This window comes from Lynx rufus, unplaced genomic scaffold, assembly GCF_022079265.1.
Source record: "Lynx rufus isolate CCGP_SWC_20201006 ecotype Redwood Valley unplaced genomic scaffold, mLynRuf1.p SCAF_3, whole genome shotgun sequence".
Lineage (NCBI taxonomy): Eukaryota > Metazoa > Chordata > Mammalia > Carnivora > Felidae > Lynx > Lynx rufus.
The window spans coordinates 128,703,812-128,715,881 of record NW_025814845.1 but is presented as its reverse complement, the minus strand read 5'-3'; the positions used below and the strand labels follow the sequence as shown (position 1 = coordinate 128,715,881).

Below are 12,070 nucleotides of genomic sequence, written 5' to 3'. Positions count from 1 at the left end.
GAAGGGGCTCCCATCAGCCAAATCTGGGACAATTTAGCATCAAAAAATAATACTGATGGTACATCATGGTAATGAACAAAGAATCCACAGTGATGCTCGAAAAGAATGTAGAATGAACAAAATAATCAGAAACATCACTATTTTGCAGCCATCAATCTAGCAACTGATCCAGGCAAGGATTATCAATGGATGGGGTGAAATGTTCTTTGGGAACAGGAAATTTATATGATAAATTATCATAGCACATGTTACTTATTAATTTTTAATTATTACTTAGTAAAGGAAAAATTCATCTACAGTGGAAAGAGAGCTGTCAGACGCACAATGGGGACAGTCAAACGATTCAACTTAGCAACACCGACAATGGGACAAACTGCCATTTATGTTCCTTCTGAGGTGATGCAATGATAAGGACACAATACCAACCAAGTTAATTAGCACTCTTCCCAAAAATGTTGGACATGAATGTAAATCTGAGGAAACAATCCAAAAACTCCACAGTGCCAAAGGTTCTGTAAGACAACTGGGTAGGCCCCTCGAAAATGTCAGCATTATGATAGATGAAGAAGAAAGGTGGGGATACAAGTCTAAAGAAAATTAAGAAAACATGACAACTAATTGCAATACATGATCCTTGAATGGAATCTGGATTTAAAAAAAGGAAAAAGAAAAAGATAGCCATAATGGATACCAGTGAGTCAAACAGAGAAATTTCAATACAGACTGTATACTGTATAACTGTATCAGCGTTAAATTTGTTGGGTGTGGAATCATAGCATAGTCCTATGTAGGAGGATATTCTCCATGGGAAATAAATTCTTTCCTAATAAAGTACTGAGGGTTGAGGTATGGTATCTTCAGCTTACCTTCCAATGACTCAGCACAAAGACAATGCGTGTGTACAAAGGTATAGAGGTCGAGAGAGAAATAAAGTATAAGTGGCAAAACGTGAACAACTGGTTGAAAACAGGCGAGGAACGTTTGAGTATTCACTGCACTCCACTTTCAACTTTTCTAAGGTTGGACATCCTACAACTTCACCTGAAGTGTCTCCCCAGTGCCGCATAAAAGAGACAAGGAAAGGTGAAGACATACTTGCAGCCGTCACCGTTTTTAAACTTCTTCCATCTTTCATACAATTTATTGGCAAGTTCCAAATCCACATCCCAGGTAGACCGATCCAGGGAAAGACTCCCTTCCCAATTAGGATTTTCTAAAAGTTAGATCAGATTTAATATTTAGATTTATAGAAGATGCAACTCAATTAGTAAAGAATGCCACAGGCTGCCAAACTTCTCAAACTGAGAGGACGGTCAAATGTATAAACACATCCCCTCCCTCCCTCTGACTTTCCTAGGATCCCTCTAACTCAATGGCAAATGGTACATCAAATCAAACAAACATGTAGAAAACAAAACTAAATCGAATCATGTAAAGGTAAGAACATAAAAGACACATGGCTCATGAATACAGCCTGAAACAAGTAAAAATTATACTCGGAACATTTTTAACAGCTTTCATCTAACAGGCTAAACTGCTTCCCCGTAAGCACTGGTCATCATCTAAGCCTTTCGGTGATCAGTGCTGATGGACAAACGGTCCTCCCAAAGAAGGGCACAGACCAGGCCTGGGGAAGGTGCATGTGCATATTTACAAAACGGCCTCCTGTTCACTGAGCCCTCTCTACTTATCTGTTCTGTCCTGTCTGTGCTAAAGAGTGTACCAGGATGAAAACATGGGTGTCTCCTCAAAGAAGTCTCCATACTGCAACAGTCTCCTTACATTAAATATTTTAATAAATCAAAAATGTAGGGCAAGGGCTAGAAAGAGCTTCTATATCAACACCATAGCATTCAATCTCACATAACAGCAAGCACCCCCTGGAAGATGTTTATGCTCCTACAATCCAAGTCTTCAAACACAATTCCAGGTTATTTTTACCACCTTGTAGTCAGCCCTTTTATAAAAGAACCAGAATCTTCCAACTTTTCCTGGACACAAAGTTGCTGTGACCATCAAATAATGTGTTTGAAAAAAAATCCCTTACAAAAGTTCAAGCTACTTAAGGGGACATTATTTATACAAGTAACCTCAGGTGTTTTTGGAGGATTCTTAAGACTTTCAAGTCATTCTGTGAATGATCATGCTCTTTAAAAATAAAATATGATACAATTATGTTTACAGGACTAATTATTGCAGCTACAAACTCTATTTTTCCTCACTATTTCCCACCCAACCCCACTCTAGAGTTCTACAGAAAGCCTAAGGGCAAAATACTTACCTGTCTTTGATTTTCCCATGAAATAATGCATGCCACAATGTGCTATCACTTCAAAACCCAGACTCCCTTCCTAGATTGAAAAGTAATATATGAATAACTTAAAACACAACACTAAGCATAAAAATCCTAATGCACTCAAATGCAAAGCAGACATTGGCCTCCACCTCAGTGAATTTCTCTTTAACCAGAAGCCAAACAATGAGAAAGCGAATTCTTGGCTTCCTTTCCCCCTGAATGAGAGCCCTGAACGGTCTCTCACAGGAAGGCTCACAGCAGTGGATTCTGCACAATCATCGATGCCCACAGTGATGATCCATGGGCTCCAAAGACACAAAGCTGCCTCCTGAATTAGAGGTTAATCTCAGGACGTTCCTGATAGGTTTAAAAAAAAACCAAAACACTGTAATCCTCTGAAAAACAGCATACCAATCTGTAGAAACTCCTAAGCCACTCAGGACATTTAAATTGACGTTCCACTTCCTACAGGTTGGGAAAGCACAGACTCGCTACTTCCACATATACATGAAACCTGCCTACTCCCTCCCACAGGGCGCTCTTCTTAACACGCATCTCTTGATCAGAAAAAGAAAATTTCTAAGAAATCTCCCCTCCTCAAAATAAAGATGAATGGAATTAACCTTACACTTTGTGTAGTTTGATTTTAGAGGTCCTACCTTTAAGCCTATAGCTAAGCATGAGGCATTTCTATCTAATGAAACACCAAGGCTAATAAGTGAGAAAAATCATAAAGATGGTTGCATGAATGTCTCATAGTGAAAAATCAGAACCCAGCGTTATACAGAATAGCTTGGATCAAAAAGAAGCAATAACAGTAACCAAATGGAAATAAATAAACATTAAGAAAAAAATGAGACATGTTTAAGGTAAGATCTAAATTGAATACGGTTTACCCAGATTTTAGAAAGCATTTTAATTGTGAAACCTTTCAGGCTTTAGATTTGGCCCCCGGGAGAAATGCAAGAACTACAAGCAACCAAGCCTCACTTACCAGAGGTCTAACTACAGTATTTAACCGTCTAGTTTATTTGAATTCATTGCAAGGATGCACTAAAAGCTCAACTGTGCTTTTTAGAGCGAGCACATATTCCTTGCTCTACAAATTTTGGAAATAAATGAAAATGAGATGAATCTACTTGTAATACCTTATTTTGTTCAAGAACCTCAAGTTACTTTATGAACAATGGAAACTCTTTCCAAATAAAGAGTTCCATATCTAAACAAATGACCATCTAAGCTTGGCCTGGTAATATCTGTTGTATTTCTTGAGATAGTCTTAAAGAACACGAGCTTAACTCTGCCAATAAAACCCAAGCACCATAAGTTAATAACAGTAATTATTATGAAAATTATAACACATAGTGTTGTAAACAATACCTTGGTTGGTGCTGAGTAAATCTGTAGAGGTATTGCAAAAACGGCACCTGTGTTTGTAGTCAAAAATACATTGGTGAATAGATTTATGGCAATGTCTTTAACAGCAAGTTTCAAAGTAAATATATTCCAACAGCCTGGAGGTAGAAATAAAGGGCCAGTGAAATTCAGAATCTAAAAAGAAAAAAAGCAAAAGAAATTACTTTTCCTAATACCAATTATGATTAAAACCATTATAAAGTATGATACTAAAGTTCTTTTGTACTTTCAAAAGTAGAATTTACTCAACTATTTCCAGCTCAAAGACTGAAATATTTTCATATAAATGATAGGTTTTAAATGTTTCATATGCTGTTTTAATTTCACAAAAGTAATCTTGAACTTTTCACGGGCAATATTTTTAAAAAGTCTATTTTGTCATTAAGCAGGCTTATTTTTATTCCAATATATGAAATTTATTGTCCAATTGGTTTCCATACAACACCCAGTGCTCATCCCAAAAGGTGCCCTCCTCAATACCCATCACCCACCCTCCCCTCCCTCCCACCCCCCATCAGCCGTCAGTTTGTTCTCAGTTTTTAAGAGTCTCTTATTAAGCAAGCTTATTTTTAATAAATACAATCTTTTGAGCATAAATTGTACATTGTAATTTTTTTAATAATGGTGACAGCAAATATCCTTTAAGAATATACCTTGGTCCCTCTGTGTTCCTTGAACGATAGTTTAAAAAAACAAATAGATCTTAGAAATAATTCTGAAAATGTTAAAAGAAAAATACTTGCTTTAAAACTCAGAAGAAAAAATTAAACTTTATAAATATTAATTTCATTGCATCTGACCTTAAACAAAACTTAAAATAGGCTAAAACTTGGATAAAAATACCGTATGTACCTTTAAAATGTGCTTGGTCTCCTTGGAAACAAACACATCATTTAATACAACACTATGGTCAAAATGGTTGAGGTACCACATTGACCAAACTCCTGAAGTGTTCTCGTGAGTCTCTATGTGAAACTGGGTCGCAGAGGAGTCCATTCTAAAATACCTGCGAACACAGGACGTGCATGCTATCAGCCCTGAGTGGGAGACAACCCACCAGCACTCAGCGCGCCTCGGAGTGTGCCAAAAGAGGAGCAGCATGAAACGTCAGAGCACAAACGTTAGCGCCAGGAACAGGCCGTGAGACTGCCTTCTTCACCCTTCGTGCCCTCAGGCGCAGCCTCTGAAGGCCAGAGGGTAAGTGACCAGGCCAGGACCAAGGCAGCTCACACAGGCCGCCAGGACAAAACCAGGACCCCAAAGGGCATCCTCTTCCTCCTTCCCACACCTGACTACCTGGTCCCCTGCCCAGTCCACAAACGGAATCACTGGAATCCTTCTTTTCCCCTCTCCCGTTCTGCCATCAGCCTTTCCACTGCTTGCTAGCTGTGTTAATGTACACAAGGCAAGTCCGGAGAGAGAGAATCATACACGTCTCATCAGTCACATTTTTAAATTATTTCCAGATGAAAAACACTTAAACAAACATGATTTAAAGGAAAATGGATTCACCCTACCCTTGAATCACAGGAGAGGAGAGACACGCTTTCAGTGTTGGAGTGTTTTTTATTTTCTTCACGTCTTCTTTAATTCCACTGGCACATGATGTAGCTGTTTTGAGATACAAAGAAATAAACGTGAAGCATCTTTTCTTTTGTTGCGCCTGAATAAAAACAGGATATACGTTTTATTTATAACTTTCTAATTACTTCAGTTTCTCCATTAAAAGAGTGCATCAGATATCAACGGCAAAATACTTTCTCAAACACTCCTATCTTTTTCCTCTGCTGGCTGGTTGCCAATTTTCTAGAACTTGATGTCTACCACACACACACACACACACACACCCCTCCCTTTTCAAACCAACCTCTCATTTCTCCCTTTGGGAGAAAAAGAAAAAGAGAGTCAACGCTTTATAGCTTCTCTTTACAAAGATCTGCATTCACCATAAATAAGAGGAAAGTCTTTAGGTCTGCCAGAGATGACAAAAGTGAAAAATGATACTCAGCCGGGTGGGGTGAAGAGGAGCATGTGGAGGCATGAGCAAGAAAGGAAAAAGAAAGACAACCGAAATAGCAAGAAGGAGCTTCACAGGGTGAGTGGAAATGCATTCCAAAACAACACTTTTAAGCTTTCCCTGAACTACTCCTAATATTAAGGCATTGGCATTAAATTCTTAACTCTGATACAAATACTCAAGTCTTTTTTTTAAGCTGCATATATGGCCCCAGCCCCCCCAAAAAAAATTCCAACACTAGCAAAAAATGTGAAAATAAAGTCCACCGAGTCCCCAGTTATCTTGGAGGAAACAACTGCTAGCAGGTTCCTGAGCATCCGTCCAGTGTTCTATGACATGCAAGTACACAGACACCCTTTAAAGGACACCAAGTGTATGCGCTGTTTGCATTACATGCCCACATATGCCTCCTAATAGCTGCAGGGTATACCCTCCTGTAAATGCACTGCAACTGAACGAGCCCCCTGTCGACAGACGGATGTTGTCACTAACAGTGCACGTTTCTGTAAGCAGTTCTGAATATGTATATGAGTGTACCTAGACAGTTCCCAGACGTAGCGTCAAAGAGCATAAAGGTGCATTTTAAATTTTCACAGATTGCCAATTTTCCCTCCAAAAAGCCTGCATTGGTTAGTACTCTTGTCAAAAATACGTGTTTTTTTCCCTAATCATTACCAACACAGAATATTAACACTTTATTGATCCAAGTAATAAATTATATCTTACTTGTTGCTTTAATTAACATTTCTTGAAACATAAGTGAGGCAGGGTGCCTGAGTGGTACAGTGGGTTAAGCATCCGACTCTTGATCTTGGCTCAGGTTATGATCTTAGGGTTTGTGAATTCAAGCCCCACACTGGGCTCTGCACAGATGGTGAGGAGCCTACCTGGGATTCTGTCTCTCCTTCCCTCTGCCCCTCCCCTGCTGGTGTTCTCTCTCTCTTAAAATAAATAAATAAACTTAAAAAAAATTAAAAAGGGATGCCTGGGTGGCTTAGTCGGTTAAGCGTCCGACTTCGGCTCAAGGCATGGTCTCACAAGTCGTGAGTTCGAGCCCCGCATCGGGCTGTCTGCTGTCAGCACAGAGCCTGCTCCGGATCCTCTGTCTCCTCTCTCTGCTCATCCCCTGTTTGTGTTCTCTTTCTCTCAAAAATAAATAAGCATTAAAAAAATTTAAAAAAGAAAAAGAAACAGAAGTGAGGCAGGGCATGCTTTCATATGTTTCAAACAACTTGCATTTATTTACAGAACTCTTTTTAACCATAAATAAGAACCTAAAGCTACAGCTGGGTTTATACTCACTAGATCTAGCTTGCATTCTGCACAAAGATACACGACCCGGGCAGCACAACCTTGTTCTCTGTGGAAGCAGCACCTCCACCAGACACATTTACATCCTGCTCTTTCAGATCACCACGTGAGTTAAGCTTTAAATGCAAAATCCCCCGTATGTGGCAGAATAACAGTGGCATCAACAATCATTTCTTCCATCATTCTATCTCTTAGAACTCTTAAGGCTGCAATATTACCATCAAGCCAATTTGCTTTCTGAAAACCTTTGTGAAACCCAAGTCATTTCACAGAAAAGAACTGTCATCATAACCAGATAACAAAAATAAAAAGACAATCTCCAGTATTTTTAAAATCTGTACCTTTGCAAGTGAAAGAGGCAATTTTTGTAAAGTTGGTTGCAGAAGTAGGTACGAGTACTGGTTCAAACTGCAAAGACAGAGCATCTCTCTGTGAGAAATGATGTACGTCCTACAAAAATAAAAATCCACATGACTATTCTCAGCTGGGTGAGTATCCAATGTGAATCAACTCTGTTAAAAGAACTAAGTCGTTCAGACTGGCATACAAGCAACTGCTCAGCATATGTGTCTATGACAGTAGGAAGGGGGGTGCTGACAACCTTCATCCTAATGTGGGTTCAAGCAAGGGAAACCGGGTATAAATTAAAGCAAAAGAGAAATGAGACAAGTATTTCTGTATCTGTTGTTGAAAATTCCTCATGTTCTGCAATGAAACATACATTCGTAAGTTTAAATTTTATTTTATGTAATTTACAATTACCTGTATCCAAATAAGGCTGTTTCCTGAATGTAATATATACATATTTACTGCCGAATCATCTGTCCAAAAGAATCAGAGCAATGAGATTAAAACAAAAGAGCCATCTCATTCTCATACCTTAATATAGCGGCTAAAGTACTACATTACACATTTCTATAAAAAATGTGACTCGTTTTTCAACACTACCATTGAAACTGGGAACTATTTTCTGTTGGGTATTCTTAAGTCACAAGGAAAAAGATCTATACAAAAAGACTGACCTACCAACATGGGCTCTCTAAAGGATAATAAACTACCAGTGAAGATATTCTGAGTATAGGATCACACTATTACTCCTCTGGATGAAATTAACCAACTGGACAGCTTTAAATAAAGCGATGTTCTCCTATTGATTGGACAGGCCCTTATTTCCTTATTGGGATGATCACATTTGAGGAAAAACAAAACCCTGGGATCTCAAAACATCACCTTCCTTTCAACCTTCACTCACAGAAGTGCTCCCCATGGGACAGGGTCTTCTCTACATTGATGTCTATCTGGCCATTCTGAGAATCACCAAAAACTAGGAAGCCGAAGACAGGACAGCTCTCCTGCTGAAGAACCATCACTATTACAGCCAATTCTGAGGGCTGGAAAGTAGATGATGTTTGACCATAAAATTACACTTTGGTACCAATTCTTTCTCTGGATATGTATATGGTATGTGTTTATGTACACGTGGTACATGTGTATGTATGTGTCCATATATATACATACATACACATATACCAGAACAGCCTTGCTAACCAATGGGTAACAGCAAACTCTACATTGTAAATGTCAAAAATCACCTAATATGTGTTGCCTACAAAAGTTCTTAGAAACTGAAGCTGATGAACTAGGTAATTCCTGGTACACAGGACATACATTTTCAAAGACAAAATTCATAACAATGAACACTACAATTCACACTCTCTTAACTTGTCCGGCATCCGGGAACAATTGGCACCCAGTCAGCTATTAAAAATACGACACGGCATGATTTCTTTAACTGAGCTTCTGCAGATCAGTAACACTGGGACAAGAGACACAAAACTTCCCAAACACTTTGTGAATATTTATATTAGATTGTTGTGCCTGCCCATTTAACTTGTTTCCTATCTCAGAATGAAAAAAAAAAAAAAAAATCATCCCAAGAAAACTAAAAAGTGGTTTGCAGTTGCCACTTAATTTACTCCAAAATAATATAGCCTTATTAGCAGTTGCACATTGAGAACCAGTCACTGTTAATCTCTTAATAACGAACGCAAAGCCTTGTTGTCTTGCATTGCAATGATACAGCCTACAAGTAAATGCTTTAAGAATGGTGATGCAGGGGTACCTGGGTGGCTCAGTTGGTTAAGCATCTGACTTCGGCTCAGGTCATGTTCTCGCAGTTCGTGAGTTCAAGCCCTACGTCAGGCTCTGTGCTGACAGCTTAGAGCCTGGAACCTGCTTAGGATTCTGTGTCTCCCTCTCTCTCTGCCCACCCCTGCTCACACTCTGTCTTTCTCTCTCTCTCTCTCAAAAATAAATACTAAAAAAATAAAATAAAACAAAAAAATGGTGATGCAGGTTAATCAAGATATACCATAATAAAAATGTTAAAAGATTCCACCTTACCTGAGGTCTCAGATTTATCTGTGGCTACATAAATTATAGAAAGATGATCTAACAAATCTTGTGTGTTTTCTTCAAACTCTTTTGAGGAGTTTTCCATGGTTACGATTATGCTCATTTGTAGCCGTAAAACATCGTCAGATTCCATATAACAACTCTGAGATTGGAGGGATGGAAAGAACAAAAGAAAAACTCAAAAAAAAAAAAAATCATCCAAACTTTGTGATTTCAAATTTTAGAAAAAGAAAAGCACTTATGATAAGGTCATGTGTATTTCTGAAAACAGAATGTGTCATGTTATTTTTGATTTCCAAGCCAAAGGCAAGAAAGGAAGGATGAGAAGAGTGAATTTTTAAATTTTACCTTTAATTGCTGACACACTTTATTACGTAAACTGCATTCCAGTTGTACTTGCAAGAGACTAGTATTAGTGGTTTCTGCCTAAAAGAAGAAAAAAGGGGAGAAAAAAATTTAAAAAGAGGCAAAGAGTTCAATCTTGTATTCATAGTAAACAATCTATCATTTATTCAGAACATTCATTCACTTAATAAATATTTGAGTATCTGCTAAATGCTGGGTACTATCCTAGTAGCTGGAAATAAACATGAATAAGACAGAAAAGCCTGTCACCAAGCTCACATTCTAATGGAAATCATAAGCTCTCCCTTGGGCAACATGAAAATTCCTATTATGGCAATAAGGAGATAAATATGTTCTAAATATACACAGGAACACTGTAGTTTGGCATTTCTTATACTTTCTGAACATTCTGTTTCAACACAGGAATCTTTTATTTCAAAGTAGGTTCACCCAGCAATAGCCAATTAACTGTTCCTCCGTCTGCCTTCCGTTAATAGAACGTTAGAAGTTGTGGCAAAACAGTTAAGAGATGTCTAAAATTGAAACGGGCTATCATTATCATTTTTAAAATGTGAAAGAGCTATGCATGGAAGAGATGAAAATAAATGAAAAGAATGCAAAATTTCATCAAGTTCAAAGATCTCAACAGCCACATGGAATGATAATCGACATATCTTTTAAGATAAGGAAATGCACACTCTGATTCAGAAATACAGTCATTTGTGGGGGAGGGGAGCTGCAGACGGTGAGCACACAGGGAAGTCAGGTAGTGCAGCGTGTAAATCCAAAACCCATGAGCTATGACAGCTCCTCTTTTGTTCAGCTTGATGTGTCTGGCATAGTGATTATAAAATAAAGAGGCACTCGGCCTGGCAGCCACAGTCACGATGGCAGGAAATCTCAGTAAGGCAAGGAGGCATTCCCCAAATCCTTGGCGGACTTGATTGCGGGTAAACGTTTATTCACTCCAGGAAGACTTAATATTAAGTAGAAAGAACCACCATGATTGTGTTTAATTTATTAGATTTATTAAGAATTACCTAAGCACATTATATTAAAAACACATTTTTAACTACTAAAATTTTCATTCAGCAATTAAAGTACCAAAAAAGGAATAAGACACATTTTAAAATGCAGTAAAGATAGTGGAGTTTAATCAAGATGGGGCGCCTGGGTGGCTCAGTCAGTTAAGCTTCCAACTTCAGCCCAGGTCATGATCTCATAGTTTGTGAGTTCAAGCCCCTCATCGTGCTCACTGCTGTCAGCACAGAACCCACTTTGGATCCTCTGTCCCCAGCTCTCTCAGCCCTTCCCCCACTTCCCCTTCCTCTTGCCCCCCCACCCCGGGGGCTCATTCTCTCTCTCTCTCTCTCTCTCTCTCTCTCTCTCTCTCAAATAGACATTAAAAAAAAAAAATCTTTAAAGAAGATTAACCAAGCTTCTGAAATAGGACCAAACATTAACCAAAGACTATTCTAAAAAGCAATTGCTAATTGGGGTGCTGGGTGGCTCAGTTGGTTAAGCATCCAACTTTGGCTCAGGTCAACAATCTCATGGCTCATGAGTTCGAGCTCCTCATCAGGCTCTGTGCTAACAGCTCAGAGCCTAGAGCCTGCTTCAGATTCTGTATCTCCCTCTCTCTCTGCCCCTCTCCTGCCCACGCTCTGTCTCTCTCTCTCACTAATAAACATTTACAAAATTTTTTAATTAAAAAAATAAAAAGCAACTGCTAGTATCTGCTAGACTTCAACAGAATAATACCATTTGTAAATGGAACCTAAAATCTTAAGGAAGAATTAGATGACTGAATTTGTCTTTCTGCAAACAAGTCCCACCATATCATAGACATAAAAAGAAAAAGCCCACTACTCTCTGAAATTGCTTTAACCAAAGTTATAAATGACCTCCTCACATCCAAATCCAATAGGCCCTTCCCATTCTGCCTAATGCTTCTGCCAGTTTAACCCCATTAACTTAACCACTGGTGCTTCTCTTGGTTTTGCTCCTTCCTCTTTGCGTCATCCTTTGTGGTTCTTCCCCCTCTCCACTTAAGATGTTAGAGTTATTAAGGATTCTTCCTTTTGCCCTCTTCACTCTCTCTAGGGAAGCTCTGTAACACAACAAAGCTGCCTGCACTTCTCTCTCCACACACCCATGTCCAGCCAATGGCTGGGCATCCACCCGAATGCTCACACCAAGACAGCTATGCTTGGTGTGCACGTCGTCCTGGAACCACTAGTCATACAGTTATTTAAGCCAGAAACCTGCAC

General features: G+C 38.8%; 1 protein-coding gene across 2 annotated transcripts in view; it reads right to left on the bottom strand.

Annotated features, from left to right (window-relative positions):
• TMEM131L (transmembrane 131 like) overlaps window positions 1–12,070 on the bottom strand; it is a 168,992-nt gene that overhangs the window by 52,174 nt on the left and 104,748 nt on the right. For both annotated transcript variants that reach the window (XM_047091322.1, XM_047091323.1), the window contains exons 8-16: window positions 9,804–9,881; window positions 9,444–9,597; window positions 7,803–7,861; window positions 7,382–7,490; window positions 5,230–5,323; window positions 4,565–4,718; window positions 3,677–3,847; window positions 2,282–2,351; window positions 1,096–1,213 (exon numbers count right to left, since the gene is read on the bottom strand). In XM_047091322.1, the coding sequence (XP_046947278.1) occupies window positions 1,096–1,213; window positions 2,282–2,351; window positions 3,677–3,847; window positions 4,565–4,718; window positions 5,230–5,323; window positions 7,382–7,490; window positions 7,803–7,861; window positions 9,444–9,597; window positions 9,804–9,881 (1,007 nt within the window). The remainder of the gene's footprint in view (window positions 1–1,095; window positions 1,214–2,281; window positions 2,352–3,676; window positions 3,848–4,564; window positions 4,719–5,229; window positions 5,324–7,381; window positions 7,491–7,802; window positions 7,862–9,443; window positions 9,598–9,803; window positions 9,882–12,070) is intronic.